At 44.3% G+C, this 26,150-nt stretch overlaps 1 protein-coding gene across 1 annotated transcript in view; it reads right to left on the reverse strand.

Moving 5' to 3' along the window:
- csmd2 (CUB and Sushi multiple domains 2) overlaps positions 1-26,150 on the reverse strand; it is a 174,237-nt gene that overhangs the window by 14,054 nt on the left and 134,033 nt on the right. The window contains exons 43-59 of the mRNA XM_040188144.2: positions 25,385-25,573; positions 22,760-22,937; positions 21,107-21,252; positions 20,927-21,007; positions 20,161-20,274; positions 14,664-14,852; positions 13,346-13,492; positions 11,074-11,262; positions 9,832-10,017; positions 9,478-9,672; positions 9,051-9,224; positions 8,794-8,967; positions 7,973-8,146; positions 4,992-5,180; positions 4,724-4,897; positions 3,717-3,899; positions 1,106-1,282 (exon numbers count right to left, since the gene is read on the reverse strand). Coding sequence (XP_040044078.1) covers positions 1,106-1,282; positions 3,717-3,899; positions 4,724-4,897; positions 4,992-5,180; positions 7,973-8,146; positions 8,794-8,967; positions 9,051-9,224; positions 9,478-9,672; positions 9,832-10,017; positions 11,074-11,262; positions 13,346-13,492; positions 14,664-14,852; positions 20,161-20,274; positions 20,927-21,007; positions 21,107-21,252; positions 22,760-22,937; positions 25,385-25,573 — 2,859 coding nt within the window. The remainder of the gene's footprint in view (positions 1-1,105; positions 1,283-3,716; positions 3,900-4,723; positions 4,898-4,991; positions 5,181-7,972; positions 8,147-8,793; positions 8,968-9,050; positions 9,225-9,477; positions 9,673-9,831; positions 10,018-11,073; positions 11,263-13,345; positions 13,493-14,663; positions 14,853-20,160; positions 20,275-20,926; positions 21,008-21,106; positions 21,253-22,759; positions 22,938-25,384; positions 25,574-26,150) is intronic.

Consider the following 26,150-nt stretch of genomic DNA (forward strand, 5'->3'; position numbering starts at 1 on the left):
CATTAAGATGTGCGACGTGCGACTCAGCTGCGTCATTGCTCAGCTCCGCTGTAAATGTCTAACAGGGCGCAGAAAGACAACTTTCACTGAGTTGCAATGGGACAACAAAAAGAGGGGTTATTAACTGCATAGGACCAACATTGCAGAGAGATTCCCAGCGGTTTGAGGAAACAGATGTTTGGAGGCATCGTGTGTCCCCTTGACTGAGCGAGCACAGGTGAGAGTGTTCCCTGCAGCCATAGTGTCCATCTAAGACTGCGCACCCTGTAGGAATACGTTCCTTTATAATTATATACTTAGACAACAGTCCACTATATTAATAAATTATACTAAAAGTGCCATTTTTTCTTTTTAACAAATGTCTATCTAGTTTTAACAGCTGAAATTGAGAGGAGATTGCAAGAAATTCAATATCCAGCCACCTCTGTCCAATAAATCCCCTTGTATACCCAACAGTATACAAGAAATCAGTAGAAATTGTTCAACCGAAGGTGCTCCTATTCACATAGCCTGAGTAAAAATGTTCTAATGAACTGCGTACCCTTTCACTCCTATAGATTACAGTTCAGAAATCCATCAATGTGCTGGTTAAGGGTCTATAAGGGACCTCTATTTATCGGCGTGTCTTTGCTCTGTATAGCAGCTGTGTGTATTTTATATGTCATGATGACAGGCTTTCCTGTCTGATTTGAGGGGACTAATCCTAAAAACTATTTTCCATAAAACTGAGCCACCGGAGCCAAAGGTTACAAAAAATAATAGCTGTTTCAAGTCTTTAACAACAATTAGAAATGTAACCTGTCTGCCCCTCCCCTACCAGTTATTGATATCCTGCTGGTGTCAGAAACATTCTCTGTATTGCAAAGGATGAACTTCCGTTCAAATACAAATAAAAAAGAGAATGTAGGTAAGGTAGACAACCTGTATATGTGGATCAGCCATCCAAGCCATCCATCCATTTCCACTTATTCTATGGGGAATTTACAGTGACGGTGCTCGCCAACGCGCCCCCATACAGCCTCAATAAGAGCATGGATTTAAATTAAAGCATGGAGAAAAAGATAAGCACGACGGAGGCTCTTTCTCCACAGGGAATGTTGATTACCAGAGCACTCAGGCATGTTGCCGGTCCACGAGCCGTTAACAGTGCAGTGTCGGGTGAGCAGGCCGGTTGAGTAGTAGCCCTCTCTGCAAGCGTAGGTAATAGATCTGGAAAACGTTAGGCCGTCGTGGTTCAGGATCTGGGCATTACGTGGAGTTCCTGGGTTTCCACAGGAGATCACTGAAAAATAAAAGAGAGAAAAAAAAAAAAGAGGACCCAGCGTTGGATTAGGTAATATTCATTTATGGACCACATCAGGAGTGACCAGAGTGAACGTTGGTAATGAGCGTGTGGGATTCCAAAAGTCTTCTCGTTTCACTGCATTCCCTATACCTAATTACATTACTTCACGTGTCCATCAGTTTTCAATCCATTTTTTTCCTTCTCCCTTTGTTCTTCATCCGCCCACCTTTCCACCATTCCATCCTCATCTTTTTCGTGAGCCCTACTTTGTGAGGAACTCTGCTCTGACTGACACATCCTTTGCTCACAGTCCCTCGGTGTCTGTCCGGCCGCCAGCGATGGTTCTGTTCATTACATTCTCCAGCTTGCCCCGAGCCCTCGGATCCCCGCGGGCTTTGCCCTCCCGTAATGACCAGATGTGGCCTGGCCCTTGTAGTCGGTGCCAACAGAGAACAGGTGGGCATCCTTAGCTAGCGGGCATACCACACACACACCACAGAGGGAATGAGAAAGAGTCAGGCAAGGGAGAGCGGTGATGGTGGGTGGGTGAGAGGGGGCTGTGTGTGCATGTGTGTGTGTGTGCCGTGCACAGCCCTGCAGAAGGGTTGAAGCTTCTTTAAATAACAAAGTGTCCACCAGGATGTGGGAAGAAAAAGACCCGTTTTCATGGAGAGTAAGAAAAATAACGGAAATAAAAGAAATACAATAGAACTGCAGAATGTGGAAAACAACTGTCAGTTTATCTGTCTTATTATTTTAGTGTTGCTGAGTGTTACGTCCCCTGATGTGACCCCTTTTGTGATAAATAAGTTTTTAATAAATTGTATTTACTTTTGTTGAAACTTGCACACGCCTTATTTATCTCCGCCGTTGCCAAGCCTACCTTTTATTCAACGTTTTTGTGTTACACTGAGAATGAAAAAAAACACTTGGACATCTGCCACCGGTTCATGCAGTATCCAAAATGTAGGTTGAAAAACAAGCAACAAAATAACAGCCGGCAATATTAATACTTAGAGAGTTGATTTGAAACCCAATGTGAAAGGAAATTTAGCAATAAACACAAAATGATGATGCTATGGGACTATGCATGCAATACAAAGTGCATACATAGTAACTGCTTGATTAGAAATTACTTCAAATATATTCTAATTAATCAAACTAGTTTGAAAATTGAGATACAGAAGTGCACCTTTTTTACACTGTCATTTCTTTGTTCATTCCCAGCAATAATAAAGGATAGCGTAGAACAGTAAGACCCAGGTCGATTGGACTCACTCACTACACTCTCAGAGAACCTGCTTTTGTCAGCAGCAAACTGGATGTGATTTTGCGCCAGGCCAAAGAAAATGATAAGCCTTATAAGCTTTAATCAATACAGAAAACATTCTCTATTATTCCTCCCATTCTGTCTCACTCAATCGCTTTTTGCAAACACACACAAGACAGCAGCTAATTACACAATCAGTGACTATCGTTTAGATCAACAATCTATTACTTGCAATGTGCTATTCACTGGTGAGGTATGTTGAGATCAGCGAGATCTGAACAACCATAACAATGTAGACGTGAAGATGTATAAGTAGAACATATTTAATCAAATTCTGAAACACTCACTGAGGTGGAATATTATGTGGGTGACGAAACAACATCTATGCATATAAATTAATTTAATAAACAAATGATGTTGACGTGACTTTCTCTAACGATGTCCTCCAACTCTCCGTAATGAAGCCCAACGAGTTCCACGGCCAGATGGGATCTGTGATCTCTCCGCGGTCTCGTGGGTCTGCTCTGAGGTCTCCAGTCAGAGGGGGCCAGAATACCGCTTTCTTCCAATAGAAATAAGCCGTTGATTGATATTAAAGCTGCCCCCCCTTAACGTAATGCTGAATTTGGTTCGTGCCACACCAATCACCGATCTTCTCTCACCCTCCCTTCACCAGTCCCTAAAATACGCGTCTGTCTAGGGTGAGACACTATTGCGGTTTGGTCTATAATTCCGATTAGCTGCTCACCCTCTTTCTGACCCTATGAGTGTGAAATACGACACCGACTGTGAACATACTTGACTTACCACCAAGTATGGATACAAGGCTCCGCTTAGGTAGAGCAAGGGCCGGATAGCCAGGAGCAATGAGCTTAGTAACTAATATTCCCACAGCTACCGGCACGGAGCAACACAAGCAGATTAGAGGAAGAACCGCCGTTTCCCCTGCAGTATCTCTGCGAAGGTGAAGCGATGAGAAGACAAGGTTGCAATCATTATTCATCCCACTCAAACCAAAATCGGACAATTGGCCAGACTTCTGAGCTGTGTAACCCTGCGTGCGAAACCGGAATCCATCACCCCCTCCCCGTCTACCGGTCCATGTTTGCCAGAGAAGAACAGCTAAAACACACGGCTGGAGGACATGTCTGCATGCCTTACCGTGACACTCGGCTTGGGTGCCGAGCCAGGACCCGTTGGCGAGGCAAGTTCTCTCCGGAGAGCCCTTCAGCAAATAGCCCGGCTCACAGCTGAAGCGGACAGCGGCGCCGACCGTGAACTCTTCTCCCAGACGGATTCCATGCACCGGAGTACCTGGATCTCCACACAGCCCGGCTGCGTCGCCTAGAGGGGCGAAACGTCAACCGCGCGGAACGTGTTGAATTAGATGAGGTTTTTCATTCCATTGACCCACCACAAGTGTTTTTACGATACCTACTTGATAATTCCATGTCCTCCATTTAAAACACTGACAAAGTCTTTACTACGGCTGCATGCAGATCTTTCATTTTACAAAGCACTGATCAACATCGTTTCATTAGTGCGGCGATAAAAACGTCTTAATGAAAAGGTTGTGCTCATTGCCCCAGAATTCATACGAATGTCGTGAATTGTGACATTAAGCTGTCCGCATGCTGTTCTTCTGTCAGCTTGTGGGTCCGCATGTCAGCTAGTTTGTGTGTTTCAGTCACTGTCTATGTTTGAGTCAGATCTTTGTGAGTGTGCTTGTTTTGGTGTCTTATGTACAAGCTTATTGGAAAATCGATGTACGGGGAGAGACAGTGTGGGGGCCGATGTCTTCATAGGGCTTCATAACCCAGCAGAGGTGTGGGCGCCCCTTTTCTTCAGTGTAATATGAGCAGATTAAATAGTTTTATAGAAGACATTCACTCTGCCCTTGAGGCCCATTGATCAGACAGGCAGTTCCATCATTGGTCCACCTACTTTGCTCATTGCCTGATAAAAGCTTCTACCCAAACCCTTAAAGTCTGTGATATTACATCGGAACAAGGTATCTTAAACAAGGAGCAAGACAGACGATGCGAAAAGGGGGCTTCAACAGAACATACAGATGTGCTGCTTCATTCAGCTGAGGTTCGAACGCCATCAAAAAAATCTGTTCAATCTCTCCGAATTCAGACATCCAATCTGGGTGTAGTTTTCCGTACCGGAGCAGTGCGGCGGCGAGCCGCTCCACTGGCCGTCCAGCTGGCACATGCGCGTCGTGTTGCCGACGATGGTGCGCTGGCCGATGCAGCTGTAGCGGATGACTGAGCCTACTGTCCGCCGGTCGCCGGAGATCTGGGCGTAGGGAGGCATGCTGGGGCGGTCGCACAACACCACTGTCCGATCAGGGCACAGGGAGGAGAGAAAGGGGAGACATATGAATAAGGGAACCACGCAGTGCCACCAACAACCCACCGCTGAGGTACTCACACAGGCACTTGGGCAGCGAGCGGTCCCAGGTACCGTCCCCCTGACAGGAGATGGAGCTGGTACCCAGCAGGTAGTATCCGGGGTTACAGCGGTACGACACGGTGGTCTGGAAGCTGTAGCGATGCGGCCCACTGGGCAATATCTGCCTGATGCTGTTCTCCACATGACCCGGCTCCGTGCAGTTCACAACTGAAGAAAAAGATGCAGTGGGGGAAAAGAAAAATGCAACTTCCGTAAGCGTTTCAGGCTGAATTTAAGAAATGATATAACCAAAAATTATTACTTAATGTTCTTTGACAAATATATTTAAAATGTTAATGCCAAGAAAGAAATGTGGTGTTTTTTGAGATATTATAACAACACACTTTAATACTTTTTTTTTTTTTTCGCTTTTACTCTCTGTCCATTCCTTCCCTCATCGACTACTTCAGCTCATCCATTCATCCACCCCAATCCGAATAAAACAGGAGGCAGACTCCGGAAATAAACATTTGCTTCATTAGACCAGTCTCCTGCTGGCCGGCGTGGTGCCGAGATGGTGATGGATGGAAAGCTCTCAGGAGAAGAGGCACCGTGTCAGTTTAGCACCAGATGGAGAGAGTTAGGCAAGGGGAGAATGAGGGATGAGTCAGGAGTGAAATGCATCGGCGGGGCTGGGTGAGGGGTGGGGGGGGGGGGGGGGGGGGGTGTATTGCTGAACTGAAGTTAGAGAGGAAGAGGCCCTGATAGTGCAGTATTTAAATCCATGACAGAACGTCAGGCTTTGACTGCTACCAGCACCAATCCATCGTGAAAGCCTTAGATACAAAACAAAAAAAAGTATGATTCAATGCCTCAACAAAGTCACAATACAGTGAGCAACAATTGCTCTCTAGTCTATACTGTGAAACAAGTATGTATTATAATGCCAAAACTCTAATGGCTTCTAAAACGCTATCCAAGCAGGCATTGTGCCCCAGTCTGCCTTGCCAGTCGTGCCCCATGATTGTGCCTTTGCACATTCCAAAATGAACACATTGTATGCTAATGTGCCTCAAATCTAGCTCATTTGTTATGCTCCCAAGTTGGCCCTGGCACAGCTAAATCGCCCCCAAAATAAGTACCATAATGTATCCTTTCCAGCAGAGTGCTGACCCGTGGCGCCGTCATTTACAACTAACCGCATAATAAAGTGTAATTCCAAGCGGTGGAGTTGCTTCAGCCCGACACTTTCCCATTTTGGAATTCAGCTTTGGTTATATGAGCTCTGGCATCCTAGGCTCAAAAGCGATCCAACAGTCATCTAAACTGACTGACCTCCAGGTACATTCTTGTCTGTGGCCCTGTGAGCTGGACGAGAGGAAGCCAAACGATGAGAGCAAAAGAAGAACGGGGGAGACGGGCGGAGGTAATTAATCTCTGTTCCACTCAGAAGCGGAGACCCCAGTAAACCTCTCCTCCTCCTGGCCTGCTGCCACGTAGCGGCTCCGTGAGTGCTGTGTCAGAGTTCTATTTATTTAGTTCTGACTTTGCATCGCTGAAAGACAAGTAAACACACGGAATCGTCCAAAGAATGGCGCGTTGCGGCTCGGTTGCCGTGGCTGAAATTGGTGGTGATTAGCGGGGGCTGGTAGACTGGCTGGGCCTGTGGTGCTTTCCTCCCCCTTGCATAATTGATGGGCCAACAGACTTGTGTAGTTAAAATCTGCAGCGTTGAAATCATTAGTTTGTCCGACCATCTCCTAACGCACCATTTTTCCCCCCCTGCCTTCTGTCTCCATCCGCTCATATATCCTCCTTGTAGAAGAAAAGCTGATGGTTCGGCTTAGCTAAGATGAAGTGGATATCATCCAAGCATTTGTAGTATAGTATTAGTAGTACAGCAGACAGGGGAAGGCGCCTTACAAAAAATGTCTGGAATGCTGTAATTAAGGTGATAAATCTGATTGACAAAAAAAAAACAGCTAAGCTACTTATGTCGCCACATAAACAGTGATGATGATGTGCCATCACACAAATACACCCACATTGCACAAACACACAGTCTCACACTGAATGCATCTCAACATCTGCATCCAAACGAGGCCAATCCTAATATGATGACACATCCACTCCATCGCCAGCAGATTTAATGCGTACCTCTGCTTATGTATGCAGCAGCCAAAAGGTACCCTTCTCTTTTTTTTTTTTTTTAACAACTGAAGAAGAATCCCTGTGAGACGTGCAACCTCCTCATCCCTTCATGAATGTCTTTAAAACCCAGTCCTCTCCTCATTGAAATCAAACTCATAACTCAATCCGTCACTGATTCTGTCACCGCCTTGTCACGTTCGGGGCCCGACCTTGCGAGCGCCTCCTCTCTGTGCCTGTCACAGAGCCCTCAGTTGGTGGGGACGTGGAGGCAGACGCGTGAGCCGAGATGCATCGCCTGTCGCGGAAACACTGCCAAATTAAAAGTCCTCGCCCCGCTTCAAAGCAGAGCGGGGTACTTCTTATTCTGTGCAAAAGGCAGTTGTGCGGGTCTCACAAGGCTGCTGTCTTTCACACAAGCTCAAGGATGGTGTGATTGTTTTTGGATGTCTGCGTGGTTATTAACCAGGGTTTCTTCACTGGCAGGCGAGCCTTAGGGTGTAGCAGAGGTAACTGGGGTAAGAGGCAATAACATCAAATGTGAATATTATCCGGAAAACTCCACGGACCAAATGGTTTTCATTTCAATCTCAGCTAATATCATTTAAATTCTTCCTACCTTCCTAAAAAAGTCTGCTTCATCTCCTCTCTCTCAATGATTGGGGTCATCTATGTTCACATAATATAAAACCTCTTACAAAACATTAGGTCATTTAGTACTTCACAGATGCCCCTGGAGCCAGGCATGTTGAACCCACCCCCCCGCCTCCACCTTCCTCTATTAGTGTACTATTTCCTATCTATTTCCTATCTCCCCAAAGCATACATCTACAGTATTGATTAACAAGCTCAGGCGTCTATCTGGCACTTACTTTTACACCTGGGGAGGGCGTTACTCCACTGCCCGTTGGCCTGGCAGGCCGACTTTACAGCCCCCTGCAGAACATAGCCGGTGTTGCAGACAAAGCGCACAGCATCATTTAAGTTGAACTGGGTTCCTTGGGTCATACCAAAGGTGGGGTTACCAGGATGCCCGCAGGTGATGGCTGTGAGAGTGCAAATAGAAAGAGACGATCATGGTTACATATTCACAGAGCGGGTTAATGAAATACATAGGTTTGATATGAATACAACGGCACTGAATGGAAAAAAGAATAGAAAATTAACAACAAAACTAGATCGTCTTTTACGCACGGTAAAGCTGAACATAAAAAGAAAAAAGAAACATGTAATTGCCATATTCCTGTAAAAATGCACCCCAAACTGAACTCTTATGCCAATAGCTTCTTGGTTCTTCTGTATTCTATCCACATTTATTAAATACATTGGGCTTTAAATAATTATCATAGCAAAACAGTCAAATTCACAATGCAGTGCTAATCTGCAGTAAACTGCAGTTACAGTTATTCATCCTCAGATCTTTTGTAAATTGGACCTTGAGACCTGATCTTTGAGACCTCATTAAAATAATGTTGTAAATTGAGTTGTTCTACAGAGGAGTGCAGTGTATCAAATCGCAGCAGGGTCAATCCCAGAGATGGTAACTTTTCTACGTTGTGATTTGTTATTGTTAGAAGGAATAAATATGTCCCAGTGTGACATTTTAGACATAAGCCCTCCTCTGATAATATAGGTCTTTAACTATCCACTACACCACCAATAGCTTTACTAAAAAGCTAAAGTTGTCACTTACGGACACAGACGGGGGTTCGTCCCGACCAGCGGTGATCCTGCTCGCAGATTCGCACCGACACCCCAATGAGACGAAATCCAGGGTTACACTGGTAGACAACGCTGCCTCGGTAGTTATAATTCTCTCCATTGATTTGTCCATTCACGATTGGCTCCGGGGTGCCGCAATGGCCAGCTGAGGATGAAAAGACAGTAAAAGTAAGTCATAATATATATTTTGTATAACCGTAACTCGTCTTTGGGTGCTGAGGGTCTCACCTAGACACTGGACCTGTGTTCCACTCCAAAGGCCATTGGACATACACTCTCGGACCCGAGAGCCTACCAAGGTATATCCTGTGTTGCAGGAGAAAATGGCAGTGGCTCCATACACTGTGAGTGTTCCAATCTTATTGCCGTTTGGTGGAGTACCAAGGTCCCCACAGGAGATGACTGAATGGGAAGAAAAATATAGAATTTAGTTACAATCCCAAAGGTTGAAAATACATCCACAAGAATTCTAATTTGTTTTGTCTGGAAAATTGTTTTCATTGGCTTTGTTTTGGTTAGGAGATTAGTGCTTGTTTAGTTATCACAGTGGAATATCATACATTTGGATGCAATCACTATTCATGCTTGGCAGATCACACGGAGGGAATTCAGTCAAGAAACAGAGAAAATTGGACCATGCACAGTATTAACTTACTCTCGCAGACTGGCCGTGGATCTGGGTAGTTCCAGGTGCTGTTGGCCTGGCAGCGAATGACCCTTTGACCCCTGTAGTAATATCCAGGGTCACATATGAGCATCATCAAAGTATCGTATTGGTTTTGAGTACCGTAGATGAGCCTCCATCTCCCATGTTCCACAGCAGAGTGGCCAATGTCAGGGCAGGTTACCGCTGGAAGATTAGAGGACAAACAAACTTTATTAAATCAAACAGTTAGTTGGTAGCAGTTATCAGGAAAAGTTGGGAAAACCTTGAAAATGGCCAAAATAAACATTTTGTTCAATTGAAACCACTGCCAAAAATAAACCAAACGCTGAGACAAATACTCACGGACACATCTGGGTGGGGCTTCAATGGGGCTCCACCGCCCGGATTCCTGACAGGTCACTGAGGTAGTGATAGGTCCTGTGAGCCGAAATCCGGGATTACACTGGTACGTGGCCCTGGCTCCTAAAGAGAAGTCCTGCCCCCCGATACTGCCGTTGACCGGAGGCACTGGCATTCCACAAGACGTGACTAGGGGGGGAGACGAAACATGCGGTTGGTAAAATGAAAGCACAGGTCGCAGAGTGTATTTTAACAACCATCTTTGTATGCAGTATTTTGCTCACAATGGGCTTCCTCTACAAACACACTCCAGAGCCGGCAATGATGTGCAGTAAACATTAGCTCAGGCTGCCATCTGCACTATAGTAAACAATCGAGCCTAGAGAGAGTGCACGCAATTAATGTGGAGATTACACCTGGTGCAGACCTCAGCAGGCACTGAATGACAGCCCTTCTGCTCCCTTTCTGGTTCAGCTGCTATTGTTAATAACTCTGGTTGGGAAGTAGACTGGAAGTTGCTTTTGAGGTCGCATATAAAAGAAAATCGGAAATTTATTGAAATTTGGAATCAATAAAACATGGTCCATTAGCATCTCAGCCTTGTAAAATTAAAGTACAAATAAAAAAATGGATAGTGAAGAAAAATTAAAGTAACATTTAAAAAAATTACAGCCTTTTTAAAATAAAGTTGAGAGGGCCTCAATATTGCGAATAGCAATTCCCTTATTTATTGTTTTCATTTAGTTTTTTTTATTTATTCCATTCAATGAAAACAATGCACAATGTCACTGTGACTATAATGGAAAAGACAAACATATCAAACAACTCTTCTGAGGTAAACCAAATACCATGAATCTTGTAGATATTTTCAGAGCAGAATCTGAGGAACGGTGAAGTGAGCTCCCTTTAAGCACGCCTGAGGCACACTGTCAGCTGAAATCATACTTTAATCCAAAGCAAATGGATCCAATGATGTGTTTTTTTTTTAAATCAATTTAAATCCAAACAACCAAACCTGTAAAATACATTTGCTGCAGCAATGAATGTTAACTACTTCTTTTTTTTTTTGCAGGTTTTTCAGGTCAACTTTATTACTTGTGGGACCGAATGCAGAATGAGGTCAGTCGCGATGACAATGACAAGGTAAAAGCTTTTTGTGTATACGTCTAATTTAAATTCAGAATAGTAATAATCTGGACCCACTCATCTGTTTTTCCCAACAACTTCCAACCTTTTCTGCCATACCTTGGCAAAGTGGCACTGGTGCATTCCACTGGTAGATCCCCTGTGCAGTCCGCGTGCACGTGGCACTGCTCTGACCAATAAGCCGGAAGCCCTGGTCACAGCTGAAGCGCAGCGTGCTGCCCAGCTTAGTGCCTGTAAGACTGTGCACTGTGCCATTTGCAGGGTTGTTGTGAGGGCTACAGTAGGCAACTAGGAAACAAGAAAAGAACTCGGTGAAGATATAAATAAGCATTCCAATAAAATTGAGCGCGACAAGCATAAAAAACTCAATAATGATGCAAGTTTTTTATTGAGGACGAAAACGATTTATATGTAGCACAGGGCGCCAAATCTCGTTTGCATCCGTCCTCCACGCTTGACGTGGTAAAGGAGGATATATTAATAGAAGCGCTACAATGCAATCTCTTTAAAGCAAAAACTGCAGACTAGCGTGAAAAAATGCATTACAGGAAACAAATGTTCTGCAAGAACAGGAGTTTGTCAACGGCTGCAGAGGAAAATCATTAAACTGATGGTTAAAAAAATCAGGAATAAAGTATGTTTATTTGTTTGTTGACTAAATTGGTGCCTGCAATAATCATGTGCAGTATCATCCAAAATATTCAAGCAACCGATCCAGGAATTGCATCAGTACACACAAACAACAGTGAATAATAAATAAGACAATTAAGCAATATTAAATTGGTGATGTAATAGAAAATTTTGCTAATTGTGGAGACCAATTATAGAGTGGACTAATGACACAAAATAGATTATTAGTCATTTCCCTTGATCACTATGACCAATTTAGTTCCATAAAAACAATAAAAATGACTTATTTTCAAGTCAGCAGGGTATTTAAGTGCTATGCAATCCGACATAATTTCCTCACAGTATAAAGACTCGTCTTGTCATATTTATTCAGCATTCATGAGATCTTAGATTTCTTAGTAGATACTGTGGACATTTAATGCTAAGTATAGCATTCAGGTTTTACACAATTCCCATTCATCAAGGGATACATTCAAAGTAATGCCACCACACAGGTAAGGAATAGAACACCCACAAACCCAATGTGTAAGTGTAATGGTATTTAAAAAGGCAGATGAGCTAATCCGTTTTCCTCAGCGAGGCCTTCTCCTGTCAGTCACTGTGACGGGCGGCTCTCGATCCGCCCTTGAGTTCAATTCTTCACGTCTATCGTGTCTAACTCATTCGCCCTTCTCTCAGTGTTCCTCACTACGTCCTCTCTCTCTGCCTGTTATAGTATACAGCTTGTCTCAGTGCAATCAGCGCCGCAGCTCAGAGGAATACGATCTACATTGGCAGGTGACTGGATTGGAATAGATAATATAGAGGAGGAGAGAGAGGGAGGGAGGGTGGTGATACAAAAAGAAGGAAGGGACACGTGAGCATAGGATGTGATAGCAAGGGGGAGTCAGGCCGAGTGAAGGTTTGAACCAATGGGAATGAGGAACTAAATGATGCAAAAGACTAACAGTGAGGTAAATGATGGACGGAGAGAGGGAATAAAAAGAGGAGATGGCGGGGTTGCTGGATGAGATGTCTGAAAGTTTGCGATGGAAGACCGGCCAATGGGGGAAAAAAAAGATGGATGGATGAAGGTCACAGTCGGATACATGAGTCTGTCGGTGCCATCTGTTTCTTCCTCCGGACCAAGGTAGTATACAGGAGGCGACTCCATATTGACCGTGGCAACTTCAGGGCTCTCAGCCATCACTTAGTCCGTGTGTCATTTAGTCTGCTATGGCAAAATCCGTCATGGTAAGGAGGGAAAAGGGGAGATAAACGATAGAACATCCGGTTGGGGAGACAGAACTTCACAGAGAGGAGAGAGGCGATTAGTCAAACTGGCTGAGTGGTGTTGATACAGAACGGAGGGAGCCTTTTAAATATTTACACAGTCATAATTCAGGGCGAGATATGCAGGTGTAGCATACCAACAGATCTTACAAGACGGGTCAGAAGAATTATGAGCAATACAAAAAAAACGAGCGTTTACTAATTCCCAGGCATGTGCTGCAAAGCAAGGAGAGCTGCAGGTGCCCGCCTCCCCCGGTACGTTGCCATGGAGATGGATCATTTTCCTAGCAATTTCAACTGAATTCGGCAGGCACATTTTGGTCTCGTTGGCACAGTAAAGAAAAGGCACTTCTGATGAGATCTCACACACAAAAAGGACTACAGGTAACAATGGTCTTCTGATAATCAATTCTAAATGGACATATCTAAAAAAAAAGTCTAGGCCTGTGTATAACTGCTCATGACTCACCTGAGTAGCGTATGCGAAAGCCTTTGTGGCGGGTTGTGTGGTCGAAGGACCAGTGCAAATAGACTCTGTTACTGGAGCTGGTGATGCTCAGTGGGTTAGAATAATTACCACTGAGGGTAATGAGAAGAGGGCTCTGTCTGGATGGGCCTGGATTGAGAGAGAGAACAAAAATAAATTACTATTATTGAGAAGAATTTCATTTTCAAAGCCCCATGACTTTGTGCAGAATAATGAGCGCGCTAATACGTTAATGTAAATCACCCCAGGTCCTGGGTCTTGAAATAATACCTTGTTTTCCATCATTAAAGCACATTACTAATTCAGCTTCTTCCACGGGGTTTTCTGTTTTCTCGCCCCACAGGTTTCCATGGATCAGGGTCATATCTGGACCCTGGTCCTGCTTACTGCCTTCGCCCTGCTGACACCTACCGCTTCTAACACTATTATTAGTCACATTACTAATACCGTCAACATTAATGCACGTCACTTAACAGAGTATTTGTGCTTTCTCGTCTCGTGGGTTTTCATAGATTGTGGTTCCATCTGGACCCTGGTCCTGCCTCCCGCCATGGCCCTGCTGACACCTGCTGCTGCTTTCATTATCGTTAGTCGTCACATTACTATTACTGCCATCATGAAACCAACGCCACTGACTTTTCTTTTTTCTTTCTTTCCTCCCCACAGGTTTCTGTGGATGGTGTTATATTTGATAGTATTTATATATGATGGAGGTTACATCTGATGGTGGTTGGTCCCTGCAGTTGCTTACTGCACTCAATATTTGAATCATTTCTGTACGGGTAATTTCAATTATTAACAGTTAACGCAAGTTTGTCTACTTCCGGTGTGCGTTGAGTCCTGCAGTCAGTTAGTTCGGAGAGACCGCGACTGTAGTTGCAGATGGAGAGAGCTTTTTGCATTGGAAGTAAATTGCTCTGTGTGCCTCATATCAGATTTAAATGTACTAGGGAGATGTAGATTTTCTGACACCATGAAAGGGAAACTGTGTTGGATTTTTCGATTAGTAGTTTTTCTGTGCGGGGCAGTGGGGGACACTGAGGGGCCGTACATTTATCTGTCATTTTAGCATTTAATTGTGGAAATTAGTGAAATTAGTCTTTGGCTGAGGTTGGGTACTGTTGGGTAAATCGTCTACTGAACAGCAGTTGGCATCACCCAGATGAAGAATATAACACGATGCGCTCGTTTTAGACAAAGAAAAGGTCCAAAGAAGCATGATACTGCTGACTAAATAACACAAACTCTAGTATTTGTTAGTGTGCATATGTTCACTTCCAGAACGAAAGCAGTGACTTACCGTCGAAGATCTCGAGCTCATCAAACTGCCGGCTGGTCTGGAAGTGTTCTATGGTGAAGGTGATATTGTAGCCAGGTTCTACTTTGACCACCCAGGAGCATGAATCAAAATGGGGGAAACCGTTGCCTGGTGACTGGCTCATGATGACACCTGTGGAAGCTGTCAATACCTCATTCATGGGACAAGTAACTGTTGAGAGAAATAAAAGACAGAGAAAAATAAATCAAGACATGACTTGAAAGACTGAAATAATTTTAGTAGATCTAATTTAGAAGCACAGATTGGATTCGTTGGACCCATGTTGTTAGAGAGCAACACACATAAAACACAACTAAGCCACTTGTAATTTTACTGAATTTGACTGTATTCCCTCCACTGCTCAAGGTGAGCATGTGACAGATGTGATGCTAAATTACCACGTAATGCTCCCATCTACCTGGAAGTCCTTTTGCTGTGGCACGTGTGGTTGGGCCACATTCCAGGTCTTTTATAATCCCCCCCCCTGCCATCGGTGTTCTTAAGGGATATCTCAATGACATCTCTGACATTTAAAAGTGTTTTTTGTCATTATCAGGCGCTATATGGCGCTCTTGTCAGTTGCTTTCTTTCTGTCATGCTTTAATCTACCAGAGCTGTCTGAATAAACAATGGAAGCCCAGAAAACAAACTTTAACATGACAGGAAGCCAATGCAGTAACAATATCCCAATGCAACTGTCCAATATATTTTGGACAGTTGCTGAAGTGGGGCAGGGGCCTTTGAATTAACGCTTTCCTATTTTGGTAGCTAAATAACATACCGTTAACCTACATTCAGTCCAAATTCCTCCTTAACAAATGTTTTGCATTGCATATCAATGCTTCCTACATCAGAATCATGAAGGCTTACCCTGGTATACTTAATGAAATTAACTGATTTAACCCTTAAAGCGGTGCAGGAACACAAACCGGCAGCTTGATAAGAGAATTAACAAAAGACCATTTCAGAAAAAGAGAAACCTCATGCAGCAACCAGAGGCTTTTCTTAGACAGGCTTTTCATTTATTAAAAGGACTAACACATAAAAAAGATGCCGCAAGTGTGATTAAAAAAAGACTTGCACATGATGATTTGTTGACATGACATATTTTGTGTGTCTGTGTGTTTGTCAGCAGGTGCAGCAGGATATCTACCCGGGGGTGTAAATGCCCCTGTTGTGTGCCACAGTTTGAATACTTTCAGCTGGTTCTGCCTCGGGATAGGAGAGCACTTGGCACCTGCCGGTCCTTCATTACATTGGTGAAATAATGAATGCTCTGAATCACATTCCAGCAGAGCCTCCTTTGTGGGACAATGTGTAAACTTGTTTTTGTGTGCGAGGTCGGTCTGTGTGTTTGTGTATTTGTGTACGTGTGTGTTGGTTTGCTTCTTGGCTTGTTCACCCTCCTCTCTGTGTGTGTTCATGAGGGCAGAACTTATTTAATTTGCAGGAAAACATTATGGCAGACAGCCTGGGTTGAACAGCATTTGCAAATGATGTGAAAGCCTTTTTTATATTTTGCTGTGCGTGTCAACTAGGTGGGATGTACCGCTTCAGGAAATTTCAGATACTGTCAGGGAAGCTGTCACCCAAAACATTTGTGGGACATTTTGCAAAAGTAATAAGAGCAGAATAGCTGTTTGAGAGCAACATCTGTGCCAATACAATCACACCATCATGTACAATGGTGCATCCTTCATAATAGTGCTGTCATGTAGTCAGAAAACTATAGTGTTCTCTTACATGTGGAAGTAGAAGTAATATATTCTCCTCCAAAATCACAGAAAGACATTTGCAAAAGTCTGAAATAATTTACAACACCGAGCACTCCAGTGGACGTGAGTCAAAAGGCTTGAATTGATAGTGAAACCGAAGCAGCATATAAAATCTAACACTATGGTTCTTTAAACAATCAATTCTCTGAGAATGAGATGTGTGTTGCCGGTGACCTTTCGAAAAGGCTCCAACGTGTCTTCACAACTGCAGTCAGCTTGTCTTGGAGCTGATGGAGAGAGGCAGGCCGGGGCTCTTATCTACACCTGCTATTTATTAAAACTAATCTTCTATGAGACAAAGCATTTCTCTATTTGGCTGTAAAAAAAAAGCTATTAAGGGACACTTCTGACAGCTGGAAAAAGGCAGCACACAAAAGGTGAGATTAGCATTGATAACGCTCGGAATTTAACTTTAAATGAGACAGGGAACGGAATAGGCTGGTAACTTGTCCATGGTATTCAACAGCACCCAATGAAAAAATGCTATGGACAGCTTCCGTGCACACGAGCACAGCTGTGCAGGTCCATCCATACGTGAACAATTGTGCACTCCAGGATGAAGGTAGCGGCGTGCATAAATCCGCAATACATCAGGCTTGAAGTGCTACGGTGCTGTCGAGATGCCTTTACTCGTGTCGGTATTTAATTAGCATAAGCTGTAGAGCAATAACAAGCTGATTGAAGGGGATGGGCCACAACATAAGCATTAGAGTGGATCAGGGCCCAACAACTCTGGGAAGTCGGGGATGACAATGCAGATGGTTAAGAAGGGGCAGCTGTAATCCATTCCGTAGCACTAGAAGAAGGAGGCGAGGACAGAGAGGAGAGGGAGGCTAAGGGACCGACAGGGATGAAGAAAAGGAGCTGGCTGGGAAACTGTTGTGTGATTATGCAGGTTTCTAACCAGAAGTCTGTCTGGGGGATAAACACTGGGATTTGGGATCATCAGAGCTCATTGTGTTTCAATAATGAATTTTAGCAACAATTTGAACTGAAGCGGTTGTTCCGCGTGTGTGTGTGTGTGTGTGTGTGTGTGTGTGTGTGTGTGTGTGATGCTGGAACTCCCTGTGGTCGCAGAGAGCAGATGCAGTTAAGGGCTGAGGGTTCAACACAGATCAATCAAATAGCAGGGAAATCAAATAATGCACAAATCAACTGGTTCCTCCAATGGCAGCCAATAACAGAAAGGCTAACGCCATTTGCCATCTTAACTGGCAATAATTCTCATGATTAAATGATTATTAAAAAAAGAAGGAGGGTAAAAGTGAATACCTTGAACTGTGTTCTGTTTTGAACCATCCCCCAAAAATGCCATACGAAAAAAGAACAGCTAATTAAGGGCACATTGGTTACATAAGAACAGCAGTCGGTTGCCGGTGAGTCAGGGGAGAGAAGTGGCGAGTGAGGGAGGGGGTGCAGAGGATGAGAGACGATACAGGCACCAAAGGGGCGAGCAGCGGCACTGCAGAGCCGCCCGTCGGCTGCAGGTCTGCTCTCGGCTTTCACAGTGACAACACTCACTGCTGCGGAACCCAGACACACGCCGGACCCCGTGTGTAGGTTTATTCAGCGTATGCACGGCTGTGTGACGTGTGCAAATGGAAAGTGTGAGTGAGTGTGCGTGGGGTAGGTGGTGGGGGAGAGGGGTGGGCGGCGAGACGAGCGCGGAGTGCCGGGCTTGTCAGAGCTAGAAGGGGTGATTTGATAGGTGCAGCTGCAGCCGGCATGTCCCCTGCATTTCAATGAGCCGCGCACTCCGTCTCCTCGCTGCCCTCCAACGAAGTCACTCTCTGTCCCTCCTCACATTTTTAACTTGTGTCCTTCTCTCACTTACTCGCCATCCCTCTGCTCATTTAGCAGACTCTCCTCTATCTTTCCAGACGGATTAACTTTTTCCCTTTTAGAATTATCTTTATTCAGAGTGATCCCAACCGCTCTCCTCCGATCCTGCGCTCTATTCTTCCCTTTCAATCTCCTTCTCGTTCCTCACACCACCATCAGTCGAAGTGTCTTCCTTTCGCTCTATTCCTGACTCCTTTACCTTCTGCTATATGTGGCTCTCCTCTCCATCAACCAGGTCTGTCTATGCTGGCAATGTGACAGCTTGCAGCAAGACTGAGTGGAACTGTTGGTACCCCCCCCACTATGAGTGTCTCTATGCATAAGGTGAAAAACGAAAGGGCCACATGAAACAGAAACATACACACAAAAGTTGCAGATGTCTGTCGGTGCAGTGAAAGGTTACTTTGCAAAAGAAGGAAGTTCACAGAGGAAAAAAATAAATGCACTCACTCAAACTTCTTTTTTTTTCTCTGACACACACAGTCTCCCCTGTATCTTGGGCATAGTGTATCTCCTTGCACCTCTTTAAATCAGCAAACCCATAGATCATTTTCCCCTTTCACTGCCCTCTTACTTTCAGCAACTCTTTTTCTTTCTTTTATCTCACGGTGAGATCATTTGCATATTTTTCCCATTTAACACTTTAAATGAGTTGCATTTATTAAATTCCACCTACATAACCCTCAAACAGAGTGAGACACTAATGGCAATGGCAATGGCAAAGCAAGACCGACAAGAATTACTACCTTTTTTTTCAAAGGATGCAATGAAAAATATATGACTTTATGATATTATGAGGAAAAACAGAGGGACCCTTCTATGCACTCAGTCTATTGCCCAGAGCCAAAGCATTGCACACAACACACAGCGCCGTGATGATCCCTTGGGCTGGGAGCACCGCACTCATTAATTCCTCTGGGAGGACAATATCTCTGCACGTAGGTGGCACCACAACAGCCTCATGGGAGCCTAGTATCGTCCACGGAGACGGAAAGTGCTGCCAGACTGATATGCAGCTACCGCTCCATAACTACGGGCAGAAAGTGCAGCTAAACAAGGCAGATATCAAACTAGTCCATGAGTCTATGATTAGAGTATAACTATCATGGCGAACATTCCCCTAGTGCTGTGACACATCTGTCAAACACAATTTCTCATCACGCAGGCAATATGAAGTATCTTTATGTAAGAGACAATTTAGCTATTACTTTTACTAAGAATGGATGTACAGCACACCATTTAGCCGGTGGGATTTGGACTTATATAGATCATGGCTTATTTCAGCATAGTTTTCAACTGCATAGTGTCAACTGCTATTTTATCAGTTTTTTTGGACATAATGTACATATGGGCTAACTTCCTTTTGAGACTGTTGAGCTAAATAATGCAAAACAATGTATGTAATTATCCGTATTGAATCACGTATCCCAGAGCTAAACTTTCACAATATAATATATATATTCCATGGGATAAAAGGGAGATGATATGAAAAGATAAAGCAGGAAGAGAAAAATGCCCTAAATACAGAAAGAAGGGAACGTGTCATCACAATGTAGAACTTCTGAGTGCAAAATCATAGGTTTGATCCCTGGGCCTCGCAGGATAAAAATCTGATATAGTGAAAAACAGTGCTGGCCGCTACCAACCTCCCAACATTAAGGTGCTCTCGAGCAAGGCCCTTAGAGATGCAGTGGTCATGGATGTACAAAGGGGAGGGCAGTGAAGTTTTCCAGAGGTCCTAACTCCACCTTAAACCCACCGTGCATGGTGGCCAACTGTGCTAGTGTGAAAGGGGCCTTCTTGAAAAAAGACAACATGCCTCTGCTTGGGTATGTTTTTTCGAGCCTAAGCCATTCACTCACCATCACATGAGGGTGGAGGTCCCTCGAACTCCAAGTGCGTCCCCAACCGGCAGGTCAGGATGCTGTTTCCATTTAATTGGTAGCCGGGAAGACATCGGTAGCGCACTATATCACCTGAACAGAGAGAGATGGGGTAGGGAGCAATGCAGGTAATGAGGTCTGTAGAATCCATATGAATAGAACAATCCAAAATGTCCTTATCCACCCACCAGGGCCCCTTAGTTAGGATGCAAAATTAATCACGATCTATTGTGTGTCTTAGTAAAAGCAAAAGTTAACAGTGGGAAAAAGTACAAAAATAAATCCTCATTGGGAATCCTATGTCAGTGTTGCTTCCTTTGTGTCTCTGAATAGCAATGCGGTGAGGAGGTATGCAAATAACCGGATAAGGAGAATTAATCTACATTGTCTTCTACCGGGGAGAATCAGAGCGCCTTTCTCAAATCCCTCTGGCTTTCTGATTATTTTGTCACAATCATTCATTCATAATGCTGCCTTAAAATTCCCTGGGTTTTTGGTTGTATGGCTCTGGTCTGTATTCAGTACAACTGCCTTATGCGATATGTAGTCAGGATCAGCCAGTAAACCTGGGGCAGTGTAAAATATTGTAGCCAAAATGTGAACTGACAGTGGGATTAACAATTTAAAAGTCGCGATGGGATTGACATCCATTGCTAAGAAGTCAGTAGTGCCTGGAGAGCAGTGGTGGTGGGTGGGTGGCTACATGTGGATGAATATGCCTTTTAGTGACAGCATTTCCACCTACCTATTTTAAACTCTTTGCTTGCCATCAGGATCTCTGCATTAGGAATGATGGGGGGAGGCAGGCAGAACTGCAGCCTGTAAGCTACATTCAGAGTATCAAAGACAGGAAAGGAGTCAAACGCAGAACGTGCAAAATGTCTGGTAGACAAAATGACCAGGAGGCTGAGGGTCATTTGCATACCTTGATAGCTGATACGGAATAGTCCACCCTTCTCGGTGTTGCTACGGAAACGTATCAACACCTGATTGGATGTGCTACTGGGCGGGTCATTTGGCTCCCCATCAGTGAACACTCCCAGTTTCCTGGCTGTCTCCTGTGGACCATCCCTACAAGAGGAAAAGAGGAGAGAGTTTACAGGTCAACTCCAACTTCAATTGAAACAATTGAGTGGAGCAAAGTGACGATAATTAACGATGAGGATATTCTGTAAGTATTTGCTCAAATGTTCACTCGGCCTCTAACCATGAAGTACCTTGAGGCTCTTTGACGGATATCTATGAGCAAACCAAACAAAGCTACACGTCAGATGATTGTCAAGCAGCTTCCAGCAGCAGACTTCGGCCAAGCTGCTCTCACTTCATCATACCCAATAAACCTGTGCTGCTCCAGGTGATTACCTTCAAATAAGGTAAAAAATGACAGATGAGCATGGAATGACAGGTCTGCCATCCAATAGAAGTGTGTCTGGAAGCTGCCCGACCAGCCTTGGCAGTCCCCTGGCGTGGGCAAGGCCGATTAAGCCGGCTCCCAGATTCCTGCCACAACCATTCAGCTTAAAAACCATCTGTCTTTGGCTGTCAGACTGGGCAAGGGAGATTACAAGCAGCTCTGGAAACGGCTGGCTAGGGAGTGCTGCCTGACAGCCCTCTAGCCAAGCCGCCATTACGGGGCCCATTTCCTTGGCTCAGTGGCTCAGTGGATAGACACACAGCGGTGGGAACTGGAAACTGGGGAACATGATAGTCCACATCTTGGCTCTGCACGAGCTCGCTGGGAAAGATCAGAACAGTGGGGGCCGTTTACAGACGATCACAGTACGGTAAAAAGTAGACATTTTGGCTCGCTTTAGTAATACACCTACTGACAAAAACTCCCCCTGCGCTCTAAAAATGTTCACATCAATTTCTACGAGCAGCGCAATCCATTACACATAGATATCGACCTTCTTCCTTGTGGACTTCTCATGAGGTTGTCAAGTTGGCAGGTTGATGGGCCGTCAGACCCCGGTCTCACTGAGAGCTGGGACCTTTGAAGCTTGTCTCAGGGAGAAGGGATCAACTGTGACTCGCAACCGTCATGCATGAAAAATCCTGTCTTTGGGGAGGGGGGGGGGGGTACGACATATGGCCTGGGCGCGCTTTATGGATATGAAGAAAGGAAATACACAAACCTGCTATATATCTGTCCAAACAAAAACATTCTCTCTCTCTTTACTCACAAATAGGGACAACAATATCCCACACAATGCTTTGATTGGTCCTCCATGGCAGCTCGCATTCTTTACATGTTACCGTTGAAATAACTTATGATGTACTTTTCATTCATTAGGATTGTATATGAAAAGTACAAAACCCATACGCATTTGTCAAGATCAGAGATGTTTGGTCTTACCAATTCTAGGTCTGGTTCAGTATATAGCAGCTGTTTCCAAATACATTTGTTTGCGTGATCGTAAAATACGTTATAAAATACATCTTAAAATAAAGGCTTAGTTAATACCAGTAAATTGGTAAAATATCATTTCAGTGGAGCATTATCTGTCAAGGATCATTATATACACAGTATTTCGCAAAATGTTACACTCTAGAGTCCCTGGAAGCAGTCGTTTCTCACCAAACAGTGATGAAATTGTGTGGCCCGTGGATCTGCAGCAGGGTGAAGTTGATTTTGATGCCGAAGCCATGAGCAACCGTGATCAGCCAGGAGCAGTCAGCCGAGCTAGGGTACTCCTCTGGGTAACCCGGGGAGAAAATGGTCCCATTGTCTGATGTGATGTTCCCCCCGCAAGGCACTGAGGGAGAGAAGAGGAAGGGAGAAAGGGTGGCAGAGTATATATATCAGTGGGCCAAGAATACAACAGGACACATCCATAATTCAGCTGCAATCGGTTGAAAAAATTGGATTTTTCATCCCCTGCTTCTTCTGCTCCCCGTCTCAGTGTCGCTCTCCCCCTCTCCTTTACTCTTCGTCTAGTGCCCAGGCGCTTGTCTGAGCTAAAGATTAGCCGGTAAAGCCTGTTAGCAAGTGGGGACTTGGATGGAGTGTTTTGCTCAGATAAGGCCTCAACCCCTTTCCCACTGGGGTGAACAGCGAGAGTGCGGAGACGAGGCGAGGGGTTAGTGTGGACTGGGCTTTCCAGGTTGTGCGTAGAAAGTCAGTGCATGAGAAGTGGATATGTGTGTGTGCAAACGTATTAGTTTGAGTGACGGGAAAGGTAAAAACAGGATGTCCATGTCAGAGCTGACAAAACTCTAGAACCCCCTCAATCAAGTCCGTGGACGCCTGACATCCAGAAGTGAAAAAAAACAAAAGAAACACAGACCAGTCTGACTAATAGTCTCACACACACACACACACACACACACACACACACACACACACACACACACACACACACACACACACACACACACACACACACACACACATATATAAAACTAGCCTGCACCCAGCATCCAATCTGCATGCATAGCAATGGTAAATATATTTCAAACCTTCCTCAGAGACTCAGGAGGCTCTAACCAACTTAACGATTACGAAGCTTAACATTCCAGCTGGTGCCCTCAGCGGAACCTCATGTTCTTATTGGCGAAGCATGAAATATACGGAAGGAGTGGTAGGAGTACAGAATTCTTAAGCAACCCAGGCGAGTATTGAGCTTAGCGGCACGCCTGTCGGTGGCTATGGGAATGTGATGTTTCAAATGCGGTGCTTGCATTGGTTGTATCCTTCTGTTTCTCTCTCAGGTTAATGCGTCTCTTCACATAGATAGATAGTCTGCTTTGGTTCTGTGGTTCATAATAAGCTATCAATGAGATGGAATGCTAAAACGCTCTCAAATTGCATGTATGACTGCCATCTAAAGGCAACCTACTTAAACCTTATGGGAAAAGGCATTGTGACACCTGTTTGGTGTAAACAACATGAATATGTAAAATACTGTCCGTGACGCATGTTTGTGCAAGTGTGTGCATGCATAACAGTATCTGTAAAAACAATGAAACATAATAAAAATTATTTTGTCAATTTTCCACATATTTAACAGTATCTGATTAGGGTGCAATTGAGAGTTAACGATTTAACTCTGATTCTGTGAGTGACCACCACACGCAGCGGTTTCTCACCAAATATCTGGTGTCTCGCAAATATGCACGCTGGACTTTGTACATCGACAAAGTCACGTGTGACCTTGGATGACTTATAATACAGGTCATGAAGACCCGAGTACCTTATTAAAAATCCCCCTAGAAGAACTCGGCAGGCGGATAGGCCATATCTGATGGATTAGACAAAAAGTGGAGGCCTGTTGGATTAGAATCGCATAAATCAACTTTGATGTTGATAGATGTGGGATAACTGCTCATTAGTTCACGGGCTATTAGTCATTTTTAGTAATTAAAAAAGATATATTCAAACACTAATTTCAACATTGGCTACCATGGCAACAGTAGGAATCGCGTTGGTCTAGTTAAGAGTCACAGTTGTGTAAGCTTCTGCTTCCGCCTGATTTAGTTGCATTAATGACAGACAAATGCATTTCCATAAATACATGTTAAATTTAAGTAAATTATCACGCAACCGTATGCATGTGCGGCTTGCCCTCATTGTCCTTTCCCACCCCCGCCCACACACACACACCCAGGTAGTATTTCTTGGGTAAACACTTTTGGGATTTGAAACGTGAATATTGAGAAACAAAATGTGTTCTCCTGTTCCATACTGTTGCTCACACTCTATCTCACTTACATTTATCTCCCTGATCGCCCATTCAAAATTACAGTGTCATGGCCATCACCTCCCTGCGTAATTCCGCCTGCATTATTGAATAATCGGCAGCCGGAGCGTGAGAATGTGGGTCAAGGACGAGGCAAAAGCAAGAGCACCCATTACTTTTCTTTTCAGTTCAGGCCCTGTTTTATTCAGCCTTTGTTTGGCTCCTTTTGTCTTTAGCACAGCATTGATTTTCATTGAAAAGGACTTTGCTTCATTAATAGGGGATGATAATTCAGTTTAATTGCATAATTCATAATAGATAATCATTATCTCCATTATCCCACTTTGCACTAATGGTGCTCAATAGCTCACTACATTCCAAACAGGAAGTCAAGCTATTACTTTGCCTCCGCGTGCATCAGGCAGCGGAGTCGGCCACTTGTTTAGAAGACTACTTAGTGGGTCGGACTGGTTAATGCGCTCACATGACCAAGTGTTAGGTGTGTCAGATCTCCCGCGCCGTACCTTCGCAGCGAGGGAAAGGCTGATCCCAGTTGCGTGTGGTGCCGTGCTCACAGGTGAGGATGGAATATCCCATTAGCTGATACCCGGGCAGACACTCAAAGGAAATAGACTGGCCCACATTGAAGCCGGCTCCCACCACCGCTCCGTAACGGAAAGGCTCTGGATCGGGGCACTCCTGTAGCTCGTAGGCTGAGGGGAGAGAACGTCACGTACGTCAGTCTTTTCAAAAATAGCTAGATCATTTATTCAGAACATTTTACACATTTTGCGTAGACTTGAAACAAAAAAAATGAAACATTCTTGTACCAAAATCAGTAACTAGTGCGCCCCGTACGCTCATTCTCTGTCACTGCCTGAAAGTCGCAATCAATTCCCACCTTTGAAGGATACGCCTGAATATTCCCTGCTTTCTGATTCTGTTGTGTTCCTCCTTCAGCTCAACCTCCCCCTCATTGCTCTTCCTACGCCTCCCCCCCTCCTCCTCCTTAGACGGGAGTTTTCAGAGGGAAGAAAAATGCCCGGGGCAGGTGTGACGTGTGCTGGAGGAGTATGATGCAGTTATCAGAAGTAGTGTGGTTAAATAATTCCTACTTTTTTTTTTTCATTCTCTTTGAAAGAAAGGAAAAGCAGGCAATGAGCCTTGAAGAGCCAGAATATAAATACGACTAAATAAATTGATTTCTATGGATCACAGCTTTCCTTTGTAGGAGATAACTCATGCAAATAGTGTGTGGGAGGGTGGGATTTGCAAATATAATGCTTGATT

The sequence above is a fragment of the Gasterosteus aculeatus genome, chromosome 10, assembly GCF_964276395.1.
Source record: "Gasterosteus aculeatus chromosome 10, fGasAcu3.hap1.1, whole genome shotgun sequence".
Taxonomy (NCBI): domain Eukaryota; kingdom Metazoa; phylum Chordata; class Actinopteri; order Perciformes; family Gasterosteidae; genus Gasterosteus; species Gasterosteus aculeatus.